The sequence below is a fragment of the Oncorhynchus clarkii genome, chromosome 14 (genome assembly GCF_045791955.1).
Source record: "Oncorhynchus clarkii lewisi isolate Uvic-CL-2024 chromosome 14, UVic_Ocla_1.0, whole genome shotgun sequence".
Classification (NCBI taxonomy): Eukaryota; Metazoa; Chordata; class Actinopteri; order Salmoniformes; family Salmonidae; genus Oncorhynchus; species Oncorhynchus clarkii.
The window spans coordinates 4,411,796-4,437,500 of NC_092160.1; the positions used below are offsets into that span (position 1 = coordinate 4,411,796).

Consider the following 25,705-nt stretch of genomic DNA (forward strand, 5'->3'; position numbering starts at 1 on the left):
TACATAATCTTTAGCACCTGATACATACAAGTGTGAAGACATGTAACAGTTGTTCAACAATGGAGTTCAATGACACACAATAAAGTTGTATAAATCACCTGAAATGACCAGTAACATTTTATTTGTTGTGAACTTTATTTTGAAAAATCAAACAGACTGCTAAGATCATCAACATATATATTGATACACTGTTAACGGCCAGTAGTTTCTGTTCAGTTGGAATCGTGATTCTTTTACAACGTTTTGAAGTCTGCAGTTCATCCATGCAAACCTTGGGACAACAAAGATGACCAAATAAATGGAGACATTTCTCTAAGCCACTCTCTGTCAAGCATTCAAAAAGCCAAAACTCTGAATTATCCTCCGGTGTATAAAAGAAAACATGTTTAAGAAGTCCTTGCTTTTAATTAAAAATAAGACAACTAAAAATAAAACAACTTTGGTCTAGTTCACTTCGATGCTTGTTACTTGCACAAGTCTCAATTCCACCACTAAAGATTAAAACTTCAACAAAAAAATATCTAAAAACAAGTGAACCCTCTCTTCTAAGGAAGAATAATAATATCAATGGTTGTCGCAAAAGGAAACATAGCCCAGTGCTCACATCTAGTCAGACGCTACACAGATGCTGAACCGCCTCACGTCACATGCTCTCCTCTTCCACACACACAAACAGGACACACTGACCTTAAATACAGAGTTAATCAGAAGTGAATTGGAAAACAACTAAGACGTGTAGAGCATGTCGTGTAACAGCGATGATGTAGTACTGCCTTCATCCAAGCGCTGACTATAGACCCCCCCCCCCTCCCCCACACACCAAATAAGAGAGTTGTGAGCACATCACCGTGCCTCTCTGCACACTGAGACCTCTACTCTATAACTGCAGCTTGTGTGTGTGTGTGTGTTTAGCGGGCACTAAGAGCGTGCTAGCTTGGGTTCGTGGGCCCTCAGTGTTCCCACAGCGTCCTTTACGGCATGGTAGATGATGTTCTTCACCTAGAGAACAGAGATCAAAATTCCCGTCAGAATTGCAATTGTACCACAATATATGTTACTGATTGTTTTAGCTGATTGATCAACCGATTCAATCCTTCTCTCAAATAATTGGCCTATACTATAGTGGAGTCAGTTATAAGTGCTCTACTTTTGACCAGAGTCAAAACTAGTGCACTACATAGTGAATAGGGTGCCATTTGGGAGGCGGCCGAAGTGTACCTGCAGCTTGTCCTCGTGGTTGGAGTGTGTGGTGGATAGGTGTCTGAACTCCTGGGTCAGTCTGAAACAGTGCTTCACATGCTCAGGGGACACAAAGTCCTCTGCCACCTTGATACAACTGTACAGGTTATGCACCTTGGGGGCACATGAGAGAGGAGAAAGAGGCGAGTGTGTGATTTGTCTGTTTGAGAGTGCGAGTTGGCGAGAGAGAGAATGTGTGAATGAAAAGAAAAGCAAGAGTATAGACATCATATAGCTAAAAAGGGATAACATAAGGGTACGCTATGCCCCTATGTAACCATTAAACAACACAAAAAGTCTCATTCTCAACTGGTACGTCCAGTGTTTCCCCTAGTACCTGGTGGGGAGCCCCGGCGGGGATGAAGACAGCATCTCCCAGGAACTGTACGATGGCCCAGCCCTGCACGCCGTACTCCTCGTACAGCCTCCTGCGCAGCACCCCGTCCAGGTACCAGCTCTGGTCATGGATAGGGTCGTGGTCCGGAGGGTTCTCCTGGCCCTGCTCCTCACCCACCTACCACAGTCAAAGGATAAGAAGATATGGTAAATCATAGTAACATGGTATGGTATATCAGAGAGACAATGTCTACATCCAAAATGGCACCCTAATACCTATATAGTGCACTACTTTTCATCAGAGCCCTATTGGCCCAAACGTAGCACACCTGTAATAGGTAATAGGGTGCCATTTGAGACTGATTTTATCGTGGGAACAGTAGAACTAAAGAAGTCCAGCCACCATTTTCGATTCTTTCCTGAAATAATGCATTGAAAGAAAATGAATGTGCATATTGACATTTCAAGGAATGTGGTGATGGTGAACCCTGACCTTGCGGAGCAGCTCCCGGATCTTCTCAGCGTCCTTGGCGGCGTAGATGTGCCACAGTGCCCCGGGCTTCTCCTTGGCCTCGTACACCCTCCTCTTGGTCATCTCGTCTACGTCACCCTCCTCGATGGTGCTCATCACCTCTGCGGGACCACACACAGAGAGAGACAGGGATGAGCAAACTCCAGCACCGGTCAGTCACTGACAGAGTCCATGCTCAAAGGGAATGATGTAGGAAAGAAGAAGTGCAACACTAAACATCAACAAAGCACAGAAGTACCGCTCACCTTCACATCCTACAGTTGTAGACACAGGAGGGAAAACACTACAATCCTTCTAATCTATACAAGTGCTCATTCACTACGTCGGAATCACGAGGCGCCATCTCAAACGACACCCGTTACCTATTCCCCTATGCAGTACACCATCTTCTGACCATAACCTTGTAGCCCCTAGTTAAAAGTAGCGCACTACAGGAGGAACAGGAGGAATAGGGTGTAATTTGAGACACAAGCCTAGGTGAAGTGCTGATTCATCATCAGTCATCCACAATCAGAGGGGCGCTCGGCTGGCAGGGGCAAATTGAATCTCCCTGTTATGACATCATTGTTGGCCAGTGGCAGCTCTGGGTTCAACCACAGAGGTTCCAAATGGCACCCTATTCCTTCTGCAATACACTACTTTTGTCAAAATGGGTACCATTTGGGATGCAATCAGAGTTGCTCATCATTTACTAATCAAGCAAACATTTAGGTGGCTAGTGATGAACAGGACTAAACAACACTAACGGAGCTACATGTTTTATTCAAATTCCGGTCAATTGGACAAATTATCCAGAGATTGCCATAGATCAAGTTGCCTGCGTGGAAGAGAGTGTGTGAGTGTGAGTGTGTGTTCAATTGCTCTGACTTTGATCTCGGTTAGGCATAGAGTCCGGTACAGCTACATATGCTTGTCATGGTGATGTGTGTTTACTTTATAATCTCTCCCCCCGCATCTCTTCTCTAGGAAGAGATATCAGTCAGGGGGGAATGTGACTCCAAAAGATGGGTAGCTAGCAAGTTGCTGCTCTTTTCTCTCCCTGAGAGTCAGTGAACCTGTGCAAGGATACAGACAGTACACCTACACCTTCATACATCTGGCCTTCCCCAACAGTCAAGGCCAGAACACCAGTTGTCCCAGATAACAGAAGATGTAATGCAAGGAAAGACTTACTAACATCTAACAGCATGAAAATAAAAAACAGCATAAAAGTTGTTGTGTTAAAAGGTTTTAAAAAACAGAGTTTGGCTGACTGACTATCAGAGCATTACTGAAGGTCAGCTCTACACTGGAGGGCAGACGCCACTCAGACCACAAATAAACCACAAACAGACAGATGAGCCACAGTAGTGTTCTGGCCCCAACCGCACAGGGAGAGGACATGAGGATGGGGGAGTGGGAGAAAGAGAGAAGGGAGAAGTTAGTCAAGAAAAAAAGGCATGCTAAGGAGGTGATGTTATAAAAATGCACAGACCTTTACATCCAGCGATATCCGTCTCTGTGAATGAGAAATTTGACCACAATCAACACGTGAGACCCATTAAAGAGCCTTTCCAGGGTCCTGTCCATTGATGCATGGGGAGGGGGGCTGGGTTAGCCTCGTTGGGCTTGTTTCACCAGAGTAGGACAGAAAACAGCATTTACCTTTTTTATTTTTTATTAATGGGTCTCTACTAAGGTGCAGGTGCCTTAATATGCATGTATGATGTGTATGTCGTTGTTCCTCGTCTAGTCCTTCTAATCATTAATGATGCTAGTGTTGATATAACAATGTCCCAAGTTGGGATGAATAAAGTTATACTCTAGTCAGAGGCCTCTAGTAATATACAGCAGGGTGGGAAACCTAGGAAAGTCTATAGGAGTGACTGAAGACAGGCTTAAATGTAACATTTACACCATTATTCTGTCTCAATGCTGAAGAATGGCTTCCTGTCCTTAGTTTCCAGAAACTGGAAATGCTGAATGGGACAGTAGAGGGCGTTTGATCTTTGTGTGAACCTATCGACTTTCCTATACAATACTTTGGAGCGCCTTTCAAATTCAATTGTACATGAGTGGGTCATTTCGGAGCCCATGTGGTTTTAACAGTTAACATATTTTTTGCAATGTTTTGTTTTCATATATATATATATATATATATATATATATATATATATATATATATATATATATATATATATATATATATATATATATATATATATATATATATATATATATATATATATATATATATATATATATATATATATATATACACACACACACATTAGTGTTAGGGAAAAAAAACTAAAACGTGCACCCCTTGGGGTCCCGAGGTCAGAGTTAGGGAAATGCTGCTTTAGATGTAAGGTGTTTTAACCTGTCATAATAAAACTACTGAAAAATACCGTGCAGCAGTCAATGGAATTGAAAACATGTCTGTTCAAGGACAAAGATCCAAGGACCATCTTTTATTTACCTCACAAAAAAACGCTGAATCTTTTATGAGTGTTGCTGGAGGAAAGTGGTAATGTCAGTGTGCCGTAGTGCATTACTGAAACATACCACTCAGTGCTAAATGGACACTTGTAATTGCTACCATGCCAATACACACTTGTGCTAATTGCTAGCCGTGCTGAAGGTTACATTGTTTAGTGCAGGGGTGTCAAAATCAATTACCGCACGGGCCATATTGAAAAAAGTCAAGGAATTCGCCGGCCCAGACCATCAACTGCGACCCAAACTGGCAATTGTTTTATTTGTTAAATATGCCCTTTTATAATGACCACTTAACTTACATAGGATGCTGTATAACATTTTAACAAATAAAACTAAATAAATAATATTTGTCTAACCTTTGCTGCTATGCACATTATGCTGCGACCCTAACCAAAAAGTTTTTTTTTTAAACTGCAAATAACAAAAGGTCGGTTCACTAGGTTGTTGTAACATTTACACTTAAAACACATTTTAAATGTTTCGCGCTGCATGGCTGCTGCAAATGTATTATGATACAGCGCACTGGCTGGCTCGTGGGTGGATGTGTGTGGCAATGCACTGCCAATGGCCGTGCTTGCTGGGACTTGTAGTGCAGCGCGGACGGAATGGAAATGGGCCAAAATGAATTAAAAACCCAAATCATTGTGCGTGCCGGATTGAAATGTGTCACGGGCCTTGTGTTTGACACGTCAACGCTGGAATGAGTCAGCTGTGCGAGTCAGTGTTGCTGTGAGTGTGTGTGTGTGTGTGTATTAAGTTCTGCTTCACTGTGCGAGTGTGTGTGTCGGTCCTACTCACCCTTGACGTGTTCCCCCTCTCCCTCGGGAATGCCCACGTACACCATGACGTTGACGGCATCAGACACGTCCAGATGCAGGTTGGTAGTGCCAACACTCCGGTCTTCGGTCTCGATCAGACCTGAGAGTGGGAGGGACGGAGAGAGAGATGGAAGGTGTGAGAGAAAGGGGGGGGGGGGGGTGAAAAAGGTGTAATAGAAGGAAGCATGGAAAGTATCAAGAGGGAAGAGGTGAAAAAGAGAATATAAAAGGAGGAAATAGAAACAGATCAGAGACTGACATCCGTTTAAAAGAGTAAATGGGCTCATTCCTAATCTTCCATATTCTCCATCTCTGCCGTCTCTCTCACCGTAGGCATTGTACATCTTAGGCCCCAGGTCTGGCCTGACAAAGAAGTTGGGCAGGCGGGAGGCCAGGTTCAGACGGCCGTCTCGCTTCGTGTACTCTGGGAGGGGCAGGTTCTCCATCAGATCATCAAAGCGTGTAGGCATCATGTCTCTGAAGTCTTCTCCGGGAGGCCAGTCCTTCAGCTTCAGAACCATGGGCTGACCATCACTACCCTTCAGACGCTCTGGGGAGAGAGAGAGATAAGGCAAGATGAACGAATGAAAGAACAAATAAATGGTTGAATGAACGAACGAACGGCTGAATGAACGATCCCGTTACTTACTGGAGATGACCTGGAAGCCGTCCCAGAAGTCACGGACCTTGACGTCAGAAATGATGGCACAGTTCCGACAGTTGACCAGGTCAACATCCTGGTCCCCAAACTCCTCACTGAAGGCCTCAGGTCGCCACAGACCCCCCTTCAGACGCTTATGGATACCAGACACCAGCACCGGCTGGAGAGAGGAGGGAAAGAGTTCAAACAGAATCATCATCACCTCATCTCTCACATTACACATCTCCCTCTTCCAAACTTCATCCCCAAATACTCTCTCAGTCCATTTCCATCTTCCACACCACCATTTTACTCACACCGCCTTAGAACTACTCTTGGTGAGCACATATTTTTTATTAAAAATCTGTATTTAAAAAAAGTATTTATCGCCTTTCCACCCCACAGAGAGGTCTCTCTCACCTGGCCCTGTTTCCAGCACTCTCTGAAGATCTTCCAGTTGTTGGTGTTGGAGGGATCCTGCAAGCAGAGCAGGCGTCCGTCACAGAGCCAGGAGTGGGAGGTGTGGGGGTCCAGCACGCTGAGGCCCATCACCCCGTCCCTGCGGCCCACCCCGCCCAGCTCGCTGCCCCCCTCGCCCGTACGACGGCCCTCCGCCTTCTTGGTCTCCACCACCGAGGCGATGATATGGTCCAGGAAGTTAGGCAGGCTGCCCTTCATCTTGTCCCCCTGAGAGAGGGAGGAGGGGTTAGACCTGCAGTCTAGGGCTCTGGTCAAAAGCAGTGCACTATATAGGGAACAGGGTGTCATTTGGGACACAACCTAGAACTGTGTGGAATCTAAGAATTCTGGAATGGTCCCCTGTAATGTAATGACATAATGACATATGTAAGCATTATGGAAGGATCCATATCTGGGCACTCTGACATTCTACATTTGAGCATTCTGAAAGTATCTGAATTCTCCTAGCTAACTGAGGAAAGCTGAAAGACACTCACAGCGGCTGAGGTGGAGAAGACTGAGGGGAAGGGTATTCCAGTGTCTCCGGGGGCCTGGGGGAGCCTCCCGGGGCCAGAGTTGAGCAGGTCTCGGAGGCTGGAGCCCTCTGGTTTGGGCTGGGTGTTGCTGGAGCCCAGCAGCAGGCTGTTGAACAGTTTAGGACTGGAGGAGGAAGAGGAGGAGGACGAAGGCTTGGACAGGGCGCTGAACGAGTCAAGGCCGAAGGGAGAACGCGTGTCCCGGCCAATCGCCGAGCGCAGCAACCCAGAGTCTAGAGGTGTGGAGAGAAGACGATGGTTAGAGATGGTCAAATCTAAACACATGTACGATACATTTAGAGAGTATCATTGAGAATATGAGTTAGGATTGAGACAAGAAGATGAAGTGAAAGAGACCTTTAGTCCTCACCTTTAGTGTCCTCCACCTTGGCTTTCTGAGTGGCCAGGTCTGCCAGCCAGTGCAGGGCGGTGGAGTTGCCCTCACCTGTGGAAGGGCGGGGGTCCTTGGGGGTGGTGGTCTGGGCAGTGTTAGGGGGGGCACTGGTACTGTTGGTGGAGTTAGTATCAACCCCTCCTCCTGCCGCCTCGGATGACATTGTGCTGGATGTAGGCTGTGTTTTGACCACTGTTGTCTCCCCCCCCTCGGGTTTAGGAGTGGTTGAACCCGCTGGCCCCCCACCACCTGTGATTGGTCCACTACCACTGCTCCCTATGCTGGAGGACACTGCAGACTGCTGGGACAACAATAAGGAACATTTTACTGCATTCTAATGAAGCCCTTGACAAGCAATATGTAAAACAAGTGAAAACCATATGTGGATGGTAGAAATGTAAAATATTGATCTTGGTCACAAAAAAGTGGTGGTGCAGTACCTGTGAGATGCCGTTGGGGGCACTATGGCGCACTAGGGGCCTGTGGTGCCGGCTGGTGCAGGGGCAGTTTGCCTTGATGCCCCATTTGCCCCGGGCTGAGTGCACCATATCCCCTATGTTATAGAGAGCTGAGGGAGAGAGACTGAAATGTCAATATGGGACAACTCTTATGGAAATACACAACATAATAATTGGATGGTATAGTTAGGGCTGGGAGTTTGTCCAGACCATGTGACATGAGCAGGAAAGACTCCAGGCCCCAGTTCTAGGCCCAATCCTATATGAGGATTTGATTGGTATAAGGAATGTGGTGAAACTTCTACTTAGCCTATCAGAGGGCAAGGTGGAGCTGTTACCATATTGCTTACAACTGTCAAATCCTCTCTGACATCCACAAGTGCTTAGGGGTCCATTTGGCCCCTAGGCTTCTACAGGTATCCTGCTCCATGTTACCTGTTCCAGGTATGATCTGTGTGGGCATGAGGCTCTGGGGCTCGTGTCTCTGGCCTTTGACACACTTCAACCAGGAGAACACCTCGTCATCAGGCCCCTCGTCCACCTCTGAGAGACAAAAACAGGAAGGGTCATTTATAAGGGGCTCTGCACTGCAGCAGACCCATTGCTTCCAGCCACTCTGGGTATACAGTGGGGGTTGGGTTGTTCATAAATACAAAAATGTCCATTCCCTGTAAGTTAATGGACAATAAAGTACATCTTATACCGATTCTTTAACAATTTAGCAGCAGCTATATCTTTACTACTTCAAAACAAACATCACTGAAAGACCACTCAATGTTACCCCAGCCCGTCCCTGTGTGTTGAGTCTATGGTGGCAAAATTCCGGTAACTTCCCCCAACGTTCCCCAGTATTTCAGAAATCCTAGTTGGAATATTCTCAGATTTGCTGCTTATTCCCTTGGAATTCCAGGAATCTTCCATCCAGGATATCTGGAAAACCAGAGAATTTCGGGAAAGTGACCGGAATTTTGCCACCCTAGTTGAATCTCACACATTCTTTATGTTCTCTGGATTCTATGACTCTCACCCTCCAGAGGGCGGTTCCTCCGTTGCCGGTAGCAGTCCAGACACACTCCGAAGCCACACTTCCTGCAGACCCAGTGGATGTTGAAGAGAGTGGTCTCACACACATCACACATCTCCCTGACTCCGCGCACCGCCCGCTTCCACGCCACTTTCTCTGTAGGACACAGACAGATTAGGCCCGGGTCAAAAGTATTGCACTATTAAGGGAACAGGGTGCCATTTTGGACGCAGACTAAGAGCACTCACGGTGAGGCTCGACCATCATCATGGCCTCCTTCTCAGACATGACGAGCTGACAGAACTGGTCTCCCACGTTGGCCAGGATGTACTTTGAGGTGTCCAGGTCCAAGCCCTCCTGTACGGACGGCGAGGGAAGCCACAGTCCCATGGCCATGGCATCGCTTTGCTGGGGGCTCAGGAAGCCCTCCACACGCAGGATACCCTTACGCGTGAACGCCAGCCTGGTTAGGAGGCAAAGGTCAGAGGTTGGAGGACAGAGGAGTGGAGGACGCGTAGAACATGTTGGATTCTAATTGAGGTTGGTGAAATGACCAATATTTGTCTTCGCATTCCTTGTAAGAGGATACAACACCATCGCCATTTCTCACACACACACAGTGCTTGGACACGCACACACGTCTTTGGTACACAGACGGTACCTGCGAAAGTGGAAGAAGCGGCAGGCCACGTTGGGGTCGTCGTCGTCAGGCTCCTGCTCCCGGTACTTCCTGTAGCGCTCCATGCGACACTCGCGACACTTGTGGAGGTGGGGCGCCACGTTGATACAGGAGCCGTCCTGCAGGAACGACTCTCCTGATTGCTTCAGACGACGCACCTTAGTCACATCCTTCAGCACTGACTGGCCCACTGGAGAAAAAGGAAAGACCGAAGAGTTATAATTAGGATATGAAGCGATTACAAAACAACGCAATGACAACCTATTCATCAAAGAGTGTAGGAAAGGATAATGGAATCATTAGGGAAGAGTTGGTCAGAAACTTTTCTTTACCATCAATCTTGCTAATGTTTCATGACCCTGACCACAATCTAACTTGCCTCAACATTGACGAATAAAATGTTACGAATGATTGGGAAACGCATTGACGTACTGTAGGAATACTTCATTATCAGAGCCCTATCCCGAGGCTCCAGGTCTTACCTTTGAAGGGCTTGTTGCGTGGCCGGCTCTTGGCTACCCCGGGGCCTTTACCCTTCTGCAGTAGCATGGCTCCCTCCTTGACAGGCCCTGGGAGGCCCCCAGGGACCTGCCCTCTCTCCAGCCCCTCCTCAGTCTCACTCAGGTCTGACAGGTCGCTGTTATCGCTGGAGTCAGAGTCACGTTTAGATACCTGGCCTCGCTCCTCCAGGGCAAACTTCTGGGCCTGGCCCTGATCAAATGGCATGGGCGCATCCTCACCACTCCCCCCAGGGACAGCGCTCCCAAACATGGGGTAGCCCGAGGTGGAGCTGGGCCGGTCATCCAGAGACCCACCCTCAGCTGAGGAGCCCTGTTCCCCTGTGGAGGCGCCCTCCCTGGGCTTGGAGGGGACATCAGACTGGGGCCTCTGTATGAAGGCAGGTCCTGGGGCTGGGGAGGAAGAACTGGAGGCAGCAGCGCCTGAGAGGGAGGCGAAGGGGGAAGACAGGATGCCCTTGGGCGGCTCGGACATTGTAAATAGGTTGGGTTTGCTCTCCGAGGCAGTGGCAGGGCCCAGGGTCTCAGGCTCCAGAGGGGATGGTTTGCCACTGAAGGGACTGTGGGAGAGCTTCTCCCCATAGGCCAGGAAGGGGTTGGAAGGCTCCTTGGAGCCCTGGAGGAACAGGTTCTGGTGGCTTTCTGTCTTGGTGCTGAAGCCACCCACCGCGCCACCGTTAGTGCCACTCCTGTTAGCACCACCCAGAGATCCAGAAGCCGGAGCCAGGTGGGTGCCGATCGCAGCCATTCCCAGAACAGAGCTCCTCATCCCCCCAGAGCCGCCGCTGAAAGAAGACGAGAGCTTGTCCCCTCCGAAAGGCTTGTTGAGCACTCCGTTGCCTGCCGGCTGGGTCTCAGGCACTTTGGACTGCTCTTTGAGATGAGCTGTAGCCGAGCCAAACAGGCCAGTTGAAGCGGGGGCTAGAACAGTCTTTTTGAGTCCCTCTGTGGAGGCGGAGGGCTTGAACAGGCTAGGAGGCTCCTTACTCAAGCTCTCTGACACTGCTGTGAAGTAGTTGGTGTCTTTAGCCTGGCTCTGACCCAGGCCTGAAGTCTGGTTCTGATTAGAACCACCAGCGTTCTGGCCAGTCTTCTGACTCATACACTGGAAGAATAAGTTCTGGTCTTGCTGCTGCGGTTGGGCTTCGTTGTTCTTGGCGCCTCTGAAGGAAAAGCCGAAGGGTCCAGGGGTGTCCTGGGAGACTGACGCTGTGTTGGAGGAACCGTTGGTCTGGGAGCTTACCTCTCCGAACACAGAAGCACCAGCAGGCTTGGACTGAGGCAGCCGGAACCCAGCCGCAGCCAGGATGGGCTTAGAGCCCTAAAGAAGCAGGATAAGGAAATAGCATATTAGTGAAAACAATTATAGTTAGTAATTACAGTGTTACTACACAGGTTAAGAGTAAAGTCACGTTAAGTGTTACTAATTCACCTCCGTCTGGTTGGGTGGTCCTGTCCAGGCGGTTAGTTTGGGGCTGAAGCACAGGGGGGCAGCGAGGGCCACGCTGGGGGCACTGCCCTGCGATGGGGACGAGATGGTCACCGGGCCGGGGGACACAAGGGCAGCCGTCTTGGGGTAGGTAGACTGGGATGGCTCCTCGCTCTCTGTGGTCAGGGCTACTGGGGAAGGCTTGGAGGCCGGAGCTCCAGGGACCAGGCTGGGCATCTGGCCCAGAGAGGGGAAGGAAGTGTTGGAGAATGGGGAGGGGGCTGGTTTGAGGGGGGGTGGGGTGGGGGTGACTGTAGTGGTCGAGTCAGCAGACCCCTGTCTGTCCTGTGTGGAGAGGGAGCGCCCGTTTTCCTTGGGGTACCGCGGCGGAGCTTTTGATTGGTCCATGTGGGAGGAAATGCTGTTCGGGGTGGCGTGACCTTGTGTGACTTCAGAGGAACTGCTGTTATTGTTGATAGTGCTGTTCACTCTGCCTCCTCCACCCACTCCGTCTTCTCCTCCGGTTGCTACCTCCTCACCCCACGTCACCATCCCCTTGGTGGAGCCGCTCCCGTTCTGTCCCGCCGCTGCTCCCTCTCCCGCCCCCTTAAAACGCTTCAGAGTCACGTCCTCCTCGCCTTCCGACGATGTCCTCCGTCTACGGCCGCTCTCGCCCTTCACGCCATCGCTCTCCTTCCTCCGCCGAGCATTCCTCCCGTTCTGACCGCGGAGAGGAAGGAGCCATGTAAAAAGGATGAGGAAAATGCAAACTCAAGCAAGTCGACCAACAAAAGCACAAGTATTTTGGGGAAAAAAAGCAAGGGAGGGAGGAATAGGAGTGCATACTTTATCCAACTTACCTCATCAAAGTGATCTTCAGCTAGTATTACGTGCATTACCCGAGGATCCACCACCTGGGTCTCCTCTCCCTAGAACACAATAATAACACTTAGCTAACAGCTGTCAACACCTCCGCCATATTACCTAACATCTAAAAAGGTACTGCGAAAGGCACATCCAGGCAGTGTGTGTGTGTGTACCTGGTCCATGGTGATCTCCATGATGTGCGAGTTGGGGTCGTGCCGAGAGACCAGGCCCAGGGCCCAGTGCTCGTCAAACTCACACTGGTAAACCTGAACCCTCCTGCCCTGGATTGTGTAGGAGCCTGGAGAGACAACACAACCAACAGGACAAGGCTCAAAGACCCGTGGGGTAGCGCGCCAGAAGGATATTATGGAGGGAGTGAAAAGTGAGAAGACGGTAAGAGAAGAGGTTTGAGAAGGCCAGTATTGAGAACTGCAGTGTAGGAAAACATGGGTGAGCAATGAAAAGGCAGGAGGAAAGTCAAAGTACACAGCACAATAGGTTTCCATTCATTCCAGAGATAAGTCTAACAAAGACTCACCCTTCCTGAGGATCTCCTGCAGCTCAAAGTCACTGTGCCAGCTGGACACCGCAGCCTGCAGAGATGGCTGCTCCAGCAGGAGAGAGTGTCCCACGTCTTTCTCTACCTACAGAGCAAGACAAAATTCAGAGTGATACCACACACACACACACTTCAAATGAAAGTTGACACACACACAACCTTGAGTAAACCCACCTCAAAGCTCTGGAGTGAATTCCCGTCAGGGAGGAAGTCGAGGGTTCGGTTCCCGAAGAATTCCACAGGGACCAGGGAACCCAAACCCACACGGTCCACTAGAGACCGGAACGCCTAGCGGGCGAAGAGGAACATCGTTAGGTAAAGAACCACTAACTCTGAGCGATATTATGTAGGCGAGCATTCCTATCTTTTTTATTATTTTTCCCCCCACCTTTAGTTAACTAGGCAAGTCAGTTAAGAACAAATTCTTATTTTCAATGACAGCCTAGGAACAGCGGGTTAACTGTTCAGGGGCAGAACAACAGATTGTTGCCTTGTCGGCTCGGGGATTCGATCGTGCAACCTTTCGTTTACTAGTCCAACGCTCTAACCACTAGGCTACTCTGCCGCCTCTGTTAATTGGTGGAGTGGCTGGAGAATGATCTCTAATCTTATCCTCTGGCAAAGCATGAGGGAGCCCGTTGAGCTGTTTTTCTACTGAGAGGAGCAGCAGGTTGCTGCGTGTGTTCTTCTTATGTAACGGTAACAGGTCCTCCAGACATCCCTTGCTGGGACAATTGCATTTCCACAAGCTGGCCTGGCCTCACTTCAAGATGCAGGTGTGCCTCAGGGAGTGTGAGAGGAGAGTCACATACATCATACATGCACCCTCTGAACTAACCTTAAAAGGAGAGTGTAGTACCTATTTCTCCATGCCAGACACGCATACAATAGTAGCTAAGAGCACCCCAAGAAAACATTCCCAAATTACAACTACTAAAATCAATCGTTATAATATTATGTTGCTCTAAAATTTAGGTTTGAGGTTCTCCAAATCAGCTCTTACTTCGGGAAACAATGCCACTTTGGAACCCATGTATATTAGTTAATATACAGCACCAACTACATAAATATCTGTTATGGTCCATTATTTGCTACCAGGACTTTAACCCTATCTTACAGCCCATGACCTAATAGTCTCCCCCAATAGATGTGTTTGTAGGTGACCTCCCAGCATGCTGTTGGCAACTGGTTCAGATTAGTTGCTTAGCTGTGGTTCAATGTATTTTAACGATCCCAGAGCTAGCACACCTGATTACATTTGTCAACAAATCATCAAGTCCTTCAACTGATGAATCAGGGGAGGTAGTTCAGGGCTACAACAAAATTGTGAAACTTCTGCAGGGTCAGAGAGGAGAGGATTGAAAACCCCTGGCGTGGCTCAGTGTTACAGTCCAAACATTATTTGGTAAACCCTAAGCCAGAGGTGGCTACTCACCAGGGCAGGCCAGGCTGTCCCAGGGGCTCCTCCAGCTGCAGGGTGGTTCTGGTTGGGGTCGCTGCTGCGGTTAGCCCAGACGATGGAGGACTCGACCAGTACAGCTCTCACCTCCTCCCCGTACACCTGTACCCAGGACCGCCTGCGCCACGCACAGTCCTCAAACTCCACAAACACCTACAGGACAGGGGGGGAGTGGTGCCATTTCTGTAAGACTAGCTATATTAACGTAGGCTCAGTGTCATGTTAGGAGTATATTTTCAAAAGAACAGAGGTAAGACAAAACACTGACAACATTGGACTGATGGGAGAAGAGCAGCCACAGACAGAGTCAGCAGGACAGGCCTTGTTAGGATCATACACAGTCAGCAGAGCCCGGGCAGCACTAATGACTCAAACACAGCACGTCTACTCCTCAAAGTCTGGGCAAGGAGCCATCTCTCTCGGGAAGAGCAGTCAATTATTAGAAATAGGCAAGACAATTCAAAAACGGTCTCACTTTCTCATTTACCCCTCATTGTCAATAAGTAGCCTAGTGCGACATTATTGATGAGAGGATTACAGTGAGTATGGTTAAATGCACACAATGCGATTGTGAATAGTCAGACTAATATAATAGTTTGATTTAAACATTTAGATGCTTTGCAAGAACAATTCTCTAATAATCCTGTTTACATGGACACATCTGAAATCAAATCAAAGTTTATTGGTTGCGGCGTTATAGCAGTGCAGCGAAATGCTTATGTTACTAGCATCTGACAATGCAGTCAAGTCGAACAATGAAAATGTAAAGAAAAATATTGTAAAAAACAAAAACAGCAAGTAATCAAGAACGAACAACCCAAATAGCACTGTAGCAGTATCAAAATGCAATCTATATATAGTGCATTTGGAAAGTATTCAGACCCCGACTCTTTCCACATTTTGTAACGTTAGAGCCTTATTCTAAAATGGATTAAATTGTCCCCCCCCCCCCCTCGTCTACACACAATACCCCATAATGACAAAGCAAAAACAGGGGTTTAGACATTTTTGCAAATTTATACAGAACCAGTTAGAAGTTGACACAGCGCCTCCCAGGTGGCGCAGTGATCTAAGGCGCTGCATCGCAGTGCTAGCTGTGCCACCAGAGACTCTGCGTTTGAGCCCAGGCTCTGTCGCAGCCAGCCACGACCGGGAGGTCCATGGGGCGATGCACAATTGGCCTAGCGTTGTCCGGGTTAGGGAGGGTTTGGCCAGTAGGGATATCCTTGTCTCATCGCGCACCAGCAACTCCTGTGGTGGGCCGGGCGCAGTGCACACTAACCAGGTCGCCAGGTGCACAGTGTTTCCTCAAAAACATTGGTGCGGCTGGCTTCCGGGTTGGATGGGCACTGTGTTAAAGAAGCAGTGCGGGTTGGTTGAGTTTCGGAGGACGCATGGCTTTCGACCTTAGTCTCTCCCGAGCCATACGGGAGTTGTAGCGATGAGACAAGATAGTAACTTGGGGGGTCAAATGTATTTAAAAAAAATAATTTAAAAAAAATTACATTTGGACACAGCAAGTCAGAGGAGTGTCTTTATTTGTACTATTTTCTACAGTGTAGAATAGTGAAGACATCAACACTACGAAATAACACATTTGGAATCATGTAGTAACCAACAACTAAAAAAGGTTAACAAATCAAAATATATTTTAGATTCTTCAAAAGTAGCCATCCTTTGCCTTGATGACAGCTTTGCACACAACTGGCACTCTCAACCAGCTTCAAGAGGAATGCTTTTCCAACATTCTTGAAGGAGTTCCCACATATGCTGAGCACTTGTTGGCTGCTTTTCCTTCACTCTGCGTTCCAACTCATCCCAAACCATCTTGGGTTGAGGTCAGGTGATTGTGGAGCCCAGGTCATCTGATAAAGCAATCCATCACTCTCCTTGGTCAAATAGGACTTACACAGCCTGATGGTTGGTTTAGGGTGGTTGTTCTGTTTAAAAACAAATTATAGTTCCTCTAAGCCCAAACCAGATGGGATGTTGTATCGCTGCAGAATGCTGTGGTAGCCATGTTGGTTAAGTGTGCCTTGAATTCTAAATAAATCCCAAACAGTGTCACCAGCAAAGCACCATCACACCTCCATGCTTCACGGTGGGAACCACACATGCGGAGATCATCCGTTCACCTACTCTGCATCTCACAAAGACACAGCGGTTGGAACCAAAAATCTCAAATTTGGACACAGACCAAAGGACAGATTTCCACCGGTCTAACGTCCATTGCTTGGGCCAAAAAACACGAGCAAGTCTCTTCTTATTGCTGCCCTTTAGTAGTGGTTTCTTTACAGCAATTCGACCATAAAGGCCTGATTCACGCAGTCTCCTCTGAACAGTTGATGTTGAGATGTGTCTGTTACTTGAACTCTGAAGCATTTATTTTAGCTGCAATATTTGGTACAGTTAACTAATGAACTTATCCTCTGCAGCAGAGGTAACGCTGGGTCTTCCTTTTCTGTGGCGGTTCTCATGAGAGCCAGTTTCATCATAGCCCTTGGTTTTTGCGACTGCACTTAAAGAAACTTTCAAAGTCCTCGACATTTTCCAGATTGACTGACCTTCATATCTTAAAGTAATGATGGACTGTCATTTCTCTTTGCTTATTTTAGCTGTTCTTGCCATAATATGGACTTGGTCTTTTACCAAATAGGGCTATCTTCTGTTTACCACCCCAACCTTGTCACAACACAACTGATTGGATCAAACGCATTAAGGAAATAAATTCCACAAATTAACAAGGCACACCTGTTAATTGAGATTTCAGGTGACTACCTCAAAGCAGGTTGAGAGAACGCCAAGAGTGTGCAAAGCTGTCAAGGAAAAGGGTGGCTACTTTGAAGAATCTCAAACAAATCAAAATGTAACACTTTTTTGGTTACTACATGATTCCATTTCATTTGTGTTATTTCATAGTTGATGTCTTCACTAGTATTCTACAAATGTAGAAAATAGTCCAAATAAAAACCCTGGAATGAGTAGGTGTCCAAACGTGTGACTGGTACTGTATCTCTGCAGATGCTCTCAAGCCCTGTCAGGTTGGATGTGGAGCGTCGCTGCACAGTTATTTTCAGGTCTCTCCAGAGATGTTCGATCGGGTTCCCGTCCGGGCTTTGGCTGGGCCACTCAAGGACATTCAGAGACTTGTCCCGAAGCCAAGACAACGCAGGAGTGGCTATGTGCTTAGGGTCGTTGTCCTGTTGGAAGGTGAAGCTTTGCCCCCCCCCCAGTCTGAGGTGCTGAGCGCTCTGGAGCATGTTTTCATCAAGGATCTCTCTGTACTTTGCTCCGTTCACCTTACCCTCTATCCTGCCTTGTCTCCCAGTCCCTGCCGCTGAAAAACATCTCCACCGCATGATGCCACAACCATGCTTCACCGTAGGGACGGTGCCAGGTATCCTCCAGACGTGACGCATGGAATTCAGGCCAGAGAGTTCAATCTAGGTTTTAAAAGACCAGAGAATCTTGTCCTTTAGGTGCTGTCATGTGCATTTTTACTGAGGAGTGGCTTCCATATGGCCACTCTATCATAAAGTCCTGATTGGTGGAGTGCTGCAGAGATGGTTGTCCTTCTGCAAGGTTCTCCCATCTCCACAGAGGAACTCTGTCAGAGTGCCCATCGGGTTCTTGGTCACCTCCCTGACAAAGGCCCTTCTCCCCTGATTGCTCAGTTTGACCGGGCAGCCAGCTCTAGGAAGAGTCTTAGTGGTTCCAAACCACTAAGACTCCAGATCTGTGCCTCGACACAATCCTGTCTCGGAACTCTACGGACAATTCCTTCAACTTCATTGCTTGATTTTTGCTCTGACATGCACTGTCAACTGTGGGATGTTATATAAACAGGTGTGTACCTTGCTAAACCATGTCCAATCAATTGAATTTACCACAGGTGGACTCCAATGAAGTTGTAGAAACATCTCAAGGATGATCAATGGAAACAGGATGCACCTGAGCTCAAATTCGAGTCTCGTAGCAAAGGGTCTGAATAGTTAGGTAAATAAGGTATTTCTGTTTTTATTTTATTTCTAAAAACCTGTTTTCACTTTGTTATTATGGGGTATTGTGTGTAGATTGATGAGCAAATCATTTTATTAACAAAATGTGAAAAAAGTCAAGGGGTCTGAATACTTTCCAACTGAACTGTGTATGTACACCAGGCAAATTTACAAAAGACAAACTAAAAAATGATATGTACACCAGTAGATATATTAGTGAGCTATATCACAAATCCAGTATAAATAAATAAGCGGTGTGTATAAACAGAAACTAAAATACAAATGTACGTAACAAAAATATTAGAATAGACTGTCAGGGATATTCAAATACACAATGTGAAACATTAAGTGACCAGTGGTTCAATGTCTCTATAACATGGGACAGCAGCATTGGTTGCATGTGTGTGTTCATGGGGTGTGTGTGTTGTGTGAGTGAGTGTGCGTTGCCTGGTGGACAGCTAGTGATGGCTGTTCAGCTGTCTGATGGCCTGGTAATAGAAGGTGTTTAGTCTCTCGGTCTTGGCTTTGATGCACCCGTACTGTCTCTGTCTGTTGGATGGCAGCCGAGTGAACAGTCGAGGGCTCGGGTGACTGAGGTCCTTGATGATATTCTTTGCCTTAGACACCGGGTGTAGTCAATGTCCTGGAGGGCAGGCAGCGTGGCCCCGGTGATGTTTTGTCAACAACACCCTCTGGAGAGCCATGTGGTTGAGGGCGGAGCAGTTACCGTGCCTGGTGTTGATGCAGCCCAAAAGAATGCTCTCAATGGTGCATCTGTTGAACTTTGCGAGGGTTTTAAGGCGTCAGCATACTTTGGTTCAGCTGGTGCCTAGCTGAACTTGGCTAGGCGAACCCGAACGAGTGTGCTCGCAAGACCTTCAATTGAGAAACTAGAAAAAATAAGCAATAGTACTTTGTCCAACTTGAGACGATATAGCCAGAATACACTTCTTCAAAAGTCATAATTAATCTAGACAACGCAAGAAATCTGCCATTCATTTTGATGTTTTTCCAGAGGAGACCGTAGTCGCGCAATTTTACATCTAACTAAGATGTTTGGTGCAGTATTTGTCAACAAAAAAAAAATGAATGAGAACAAACACCTCATTGAAGAATCCCTACTGTCGACCAATCCCAGACGAAAGGAGCGTAGCCCCATAATACTACCCACCACTGAGACCTGTATGCTCTCGTTGGTTGGCCCTCGCTTCATATTCGTCGCCAAACCCACTGGCTCCAGGTCATCTATAAGTCTTTGCTAGGTAAAGCTCCACCTTATCTCAGCTCACTGGTCACCATAGCAGCACCCACCCTCCAGCAGGTATATTTTACTGGTCACCCCAAAAGCCAATTCCTACTTTGGCCGCCTTTCCTTCCAGTTCTCTGCTGCCAATGACTGGAACGAATTGCAAAAATCACTGAAGCTGGAGACTCATACCTCTCTCACTAACTTTAAGTATCAGCTGTCAGAGCAGCTCACAGATCACTGGACCTGTACATAGCCCATCTGTAAATAGCCCATCCAACTACCTCATCCCCATATTGCAAATATATAATATATTTTTTCGCTTCTTTGCACCCCAGTATCTCTACTTGCACATTCATCTTCTGCACATCTATCACTCCAGTGTTTAATTGCTAAATTGTAATTACTTCGCCTCCATGGGCTATTTATTGCATTACCTCCCTAATCTTACCTCATTTGCACACACTGTATACAGATTTGTTCTATTGTGTTATTGACTGTACGTTTGTTTATTCCATGTGTAACTCTGTGTTGTTGTTTGTGTCACACTGCTTTGCTTTATCTTGGCCAGGTCGCAGTTGTAAATGAGAACTTGTTCTTAACTGGCCGGCCTACCTGGTTAAATAAAGGTAAAATAAAAAGATGTCTGCTTGCCTCAAGAGAAAAATGCTGCGCAAGAACAGCCCCCCAAAAAACTTGCCTAAGACCAAAAACATTGGCACAATGTATCCATGAACTGTTCCGGATGGAAAGCATGCTGAATTTGAGCCATTTAAAGTTGTAGAAACTCTGTTGCACCTTCTTCACCACAATGTTGGTGTGGCAAGACCACTTCAGGTCCTGAGGGATGTGGAACTTGAAGCTTTTGACCTGATCTACTGCAGCCATGGTCGATGAGGATGGGGGCACGCTCCCTCTTCGGTCTCCTGTAGTCCACAATAAGCTCTTTCGTTTTGTTGATATTGAGGGAGAGGTTATCAGGCTACTTGATCTGACTTTGATAAATGCAGAAAATCACCATTCAAATAAATATTCTACCACAGACCATGTTATTTTTGTGAAGACTATTTCTAAGATAAATACTTTGAGTTTATCTGAACTCACATCACTCGTGTAAAAGAAGGAAGCCTGCGCTGCTTGTGCTAGCACGTGCTGAGCAAATACTCCATGGTAACTTGGATTAAGGCATTTAAATGCCCATATTATTCTAAAGATTGCGCAGAACACCAAGTGGTTTAATCGGAGTATGCTTACTTCGATTATAACCTTAGTACACCGATTAAGATAAGCAGAGTAAGGTGTTAACATGACTAATGCCATACTCTGCCTACAACCATAATCAGTTTAATATCAAATTATTAGTGTGCATGTAAACATACTCAGTGTGACAATGGATTGCATTTATATGGGCTAATGCTCTACTCTAGGTCTCAAGGCAGGGGCAAGATATATTTGTCAGCAGAAGTCCATTTTAAATGTGAAACTTGCTGACTCACTCAGCATACAAGCCCAACTTGGACAGCCTTGTGAATTTGAACTGTATGGTTCTGTGAGAGGAGAAACAAGTGCTGTGATTTGAAGAATGCCCTCCTACCAAGACCAGATAACCTGCACATAAGACATTGCATATAGACATTATGATGATCAACACATAGTCCATGCAAAAGCAAAATCATACAGACATATTAACATACAGTAACATATCTCCTCCCAAGAGAAACAAGAACAGGAGTGGAGAGCACTGAGCGGTGTCTGTAGTTACTATCGGCACTAGTTTAAAAGCCCATTTCCCAAAAATGGTCCTGGAGACTTCCTTGAAAGCTGAATAAACTACTCCAACCAACACCTGTCCCTTTCTAAAAATCTGGATTTGACCATTGCTTTGGTACAACAACCAAAAAAGACACCTGACATCATTTATCCTCTGTAATTCTAGTTATGGATTGCATGCCTTGTAATCAATCATAGGATGCATCATCAAGTCAGACAGCTTTTTCAGATGTATTTATACTCTCAACCGCATAATCTTCTAGCTACATCATCCACATTGATCAGTGGAATGATAGGAACACATAAGGGGTCACGCAATTACGAAAAATGCCTTGTGAAAAATATGCACTTGGTATCATGACGTTGAAGATAATGCACGCAACAAATTACACCTAACTATGTAGGCCTAACGTTAGCTGTATCACCATCAATATCCACATTCAGTCATTTGAGGCTAACAAATCTAATACACCGAAGTTCACATTTTAATGAGGCTATGCCTATTGCACATGAATTTCATTCTGGAGACTACGCTAAAGTTGGCTAGCAAGCTAACTAAGTTAAAAAAAAATCTGTCGAAGGCCCAAAATCCCCGGGCTAAATTACGGGGACAGTGGCTATCTGGCATGCGCAACACAGCGGCACGATTGGCTAGCTTTCGCTATTCACAATGTGTTAGTTGGATCACATAACTTAAACGGACCATTAATTATTTGTATGCTTTCTCTTTTCAGTTTCGTTAAATACGTAGCTAGCTAGTTAAATCATGCGTTTAGCTTGTTAGCTAGCTAACGGTAGTTTTTATTCACATGAAAACACTGACCGTCAGCCCCGCAGCTGCTGCTGTTGTTGTTGTCGCCTCTCCTCCGCTCACCTCTACCCCTGGGCTGGCCAACCCTATGACGCTGACCGCCCGGACGGTCCCCCGGAGCCAGTCACGAGTCCAGGCGGCCTGTTCCACTTCGGATCCGGCTGCGGACCTGCCATCGTTGAGGAGCAGCAGAAGTCGCTTCCCAATCAGTTCAAGAGAGTCTCCCATATTTAGTTAGCCACTGTGAATTGCAGGAGCAACTTCCTTCGCATATATTTCTGTTGGGAACTCCGATGCACTTAGCTAACGTTAGCTAGCCAGCCAGTTAGCCAGGTTAAATCGGCCTAAAATAAGTGACAGATTTAAACCTCAACTACCGCAACTTTGCTGCATGCACCGGAGTCCCCTCTTCCGTAGGATGCACGGGAAAATACGGCGGACCAAGTCACGCCACAAATAGAGAAGTACCGAGATGTTATTGTCCGCAAAACCGCTATCCCGCTCTATCCGCCATTGAGGCTTGCAATTGCAAAAATCAAACACACTCCTCCTCGTACGAGCTACAAGGCTCCACTGCGGAGACAGCTAGCGGGCGTGTGAATTGCAACAGCGACTTATGCTGGCTCATCGGTGTACTACACAGAACCCGTTCAATCTGGAATGCCAAATAACAGTGTCTGGATATCTGAAAAAAAATACAGTTGGCCTAAATGGAAATCCATTTAGGGCAAAAACGACTTTTGCTCGGACACCACAGATATGCTGTATACTCAGCACAATGCAGATACACACATAATTTAGTAGCAGTAGCCAGTTCTTCCCCATATGCTCTCCTTCATACAAACGGTATCTAACCATTTTGTTCACAGTCTATCTACTGCATGCATTTTAGTCTTGGATTTGAATCATACCGGTTGGAGATGATATGACTTTGAAACTGTATTAATTCACTGAGCTGTATGGACCTCTCAGTCTGCTGACGTCATCATTTAGGGGCCCCATAAATCTGTGAGACCAGAACAAACCATAGAACTAGTTCTACTACCGTGAAGCACCTCTTGTGTGCACTCTGGTAAAGCATACATTTTCTTCCTTCACCTTTTATATTTTATTCCCATGTCCTGTTGGACAGTGATTACTTTGCACACTTTGGCTCTTGCATTACATTGATTGAGCTTGACTACATTGATTGAAAAAAGAATGAGATTGTCGTCTACTCGCAAATTCGCGTGTCCCTATGTTAACCACAAGGTGGTGCCACAGCATTTCAAAACGCACTGTATGTCCAAACGCCACACAACAGCATAGCAGGATGGAAATAATAAAAGCAAGATATTATTGCATAATTCAGGAATATATGCTTGAGAATTAATTATTGGACTATGAAGAGTGTTTATTATGTACAAGGTTTTTCAAACTTTTTCAAACGTTTACAGCCAGCACTATTTGGATCAATTATTGAGCTTTGAATAGCGCTACAGATTAGCATCCTATCCAGTGGTTGTATTTGTACATCATTCTGGCTTGGACAAGGCTTAGGCCTACTTACTTGAATAATGCTACAAATGCATTTATTTCTTCATTCAACATTAAGAGTGTAGTGATTTGCCCTCTTGTATTTCTGTTGATATGACATAGCCTTCACGGTATCAATGTCCATGTCGTTTAATTATATTTATGAGTGACTCCATGTCTTTATTTAGTAGCCAAAGGCCTTGGCCAGACCAATAAAGAGGTTTCAATATTGTTAAAATGACACTCTGGCATACAAGACACAAATAAGTTAATGTCGTTGTGGATTACTGGAACTCCTATTAGACATAATTCAAGGGCGTTCTTCAGTGTGACAGCAGTTTCACATTTGGACAAGGCTTTTACATGACTAGCATGTTAAGACTGTTCGGCTCCATTTGGCTCTCCACATAACACAGGAGTTTCTATTTACAGAAAACACCTCCATATTTATTTCATGAGTTACACAAGATACAACGATAGAACAGAACATACAGTATATACAAAATATGTCCTACATATTAAGAGAGACAACAGATATAACTTCTCTTGTTTTTTTTGTTTTTTTTAAACCTGTATCCCTTTTTCTTTTATGAAACCGCCTCGCTCCATATTGGCTAGGGTTTTCTGACATGGGGTACTGGGATACAGTGAGCCATCATCAGTTGTGTCTTGTGAAAGGGGTATTTATAAATCTGTCTGTGTGGTTATGTTGAATGATGGCTGAGCATCGTATAGGATTCCCATGTAAATCAATGTCCCAGTTTACACAAAGTAAGAGTGTATTATTTGTGTACAAGGGCATGTGTGTGTGTGTGTGTGCCAGTGAAGATCCTCTACATAGTTGTCTGTCTCTCATGTCCACTGATAATGTCATTGTGCTCTTTTGTCATGTGGGTACTTGTCAATCAGTCAACAACAGTGTTTCTCAATACAAGTCAGGACTAGTTGGTCTTTAGATTGCCAGAGTACTCCATAAAGACCACACCAACAAGTCACCGCCACTTAAGACTTATCTGGGTCTAGAGATTGTGCGTTTTGCAGTGAAAGAGTCCATTGCTTACATTATTGTGGTCTGTGTATGTTTGAGTCCCAGTGTTACCATGGAGACTGCCAGGGGTGTGGCTCCAATTAGAAGTTCCCCCTAAGCACAGATCTATGATCAGCTTACAGTCCCGAATCCTAACCTTACTGGCCTAAACCTAAAACTGACTTTAAATCAGTGTCTTGGGGCAACTTCACCCTATTCTGTCGGGGGTCACTGGCGCTTCAGACAGTTGTGTGGTGTGCACTCGGTCTGTTCCTCCAGCTCGGGGCAGGGTGTTCCGGCGTTAGCCGGCCGCAGGAGGATGTAGCGGGTACGATGGCGGACCCCTCCCCTGGAGCAGGGCCCCAAACACAGACCCCAGGACGACCACATAGACACCTCACAGTCTAATGGTGTCTCTGAGATAGGGAGGGAGATGGAAAGAGATGTGGTGAATGAATAACACAGAAATTAAATGAATCGATATAATCACAGAGAGAGAGGGAGAAAGAAAGAGAAAGTGAGGGAAAGAGACCTACCTGAGAAGCGTTGAGGGTGGATAGGGTGAGGCAGAATGTGATTGGACATGGGAGTTTGACGGGCAGATGAACGGCTCTGTCTGGTCAGCCGTATGGAGGCTATGGGCGGGAGCTCTGTGAGACGGGGGTAGAAGAAGGAGTTGGCTGGGTGGTTGGGCATCTGGGAAGTTATCTGGAGGGGGACAACAACATATAGAAAACGGTCAACAACAAACCCTAAGACACACACTAAAACACACACTAAAACATACACTAAAACACACACTAAAACATACACTAATCTCAGATTATTACCGGTACTTCTTAATAATTCAAAGCTGTGTGCTTTAACTGTGACTTTGTGTTAGTGGAAAAAGTTCAATTACACTTTCAAG

At 46.4% G+C, this 25,705-nt stretch overlaps 2 protein-coding genes across 4 annotated transcripts in view; both read right to left on the reverse strand.

Annotated features, from left to right (window-relative positions):
- Positions 1-85: 85 nt before the first annotated feature.
- LOC139366146 (lysine-specific demethylase 3B-like) lies at positions 86-22,829 on the reverse strand. 3 transcript variants are annotated; one of them, XM_071103294.1, is made up of 24 exons: positions 22,266-22,829; positions 14,405-14,581; positions 13,144-13,257; positions 12,949-13,054; positions 12,584-12,708; positions 12,404-12,472; positions 11,547-12,263; positions 10,079-11,435; positions 9,579-9,786; positions 9,166-9,380; positions 8,921-9,073; positions 8,329-8,436; positions 7,876-8,003; positions 7,412-7,733; positions 7,003-7,274; positions 6,467-6,733; positions 6,056-6,227; positions 5,735-5,956; positions 5,387-5,506; positions 3,582-3,605; positions 2,069-2,208; positions 1,577-1,753; positions 1,219-1,353; positions 86-999 (listed from the first exon to the last, which is right to left on the reverse strand). In XM_071103294.1, exons 1-24 carry the CDS (start codon positions 22,479-22,481, stop codon positions 919-921), a joined length of 5,625 nt encoding a protein of 1,874 aa, XP_070959395.1. In that variant the 5' UTR covers positions 22,482-22,829; the 3' UTR covers positions 86-918. The 3 variants fall into 3 exon arrangements, with proteins under 3 accessions (XP_070959395.1, XP_070959394.1, XP_070959396.1); XM_071103293.1 differs by having other exon boundaries at positions 7,412-7,736; positions 22,266-22,721; XM_071103295.1 differs by lacking the exon at positions 3,582-3,605 and having other exon boundaries at positions 117-999; positions 22,266-22,721.
- Positions 22,830-23,625: 796 nt separating this feature from the next.
- The window catches only part of LOC139365916 (spondin-2-like), an 11,221-nt gene continuing 9,141 nt past the window's right edge, over positions 23,626-25,705 (reverse strand). Inside the window, exons 5-6 of the mRNA XM_071102976.1 lie at positions 25,332-25,503; positions 23,626-25,211 (exon numbers count right to left, since the gene is read on the reverse strand). Coding sequence (XP_070959077.1) covers positions 25,024-25,211; positions 25,332-25,503 — 360 coding nt within the window. The 3' untranslated portion in view covers positions 23,626-25,023. The remainder of the gene's footprint in view (positions 25,212-25,331; positions 25,504-25,705) is intronic.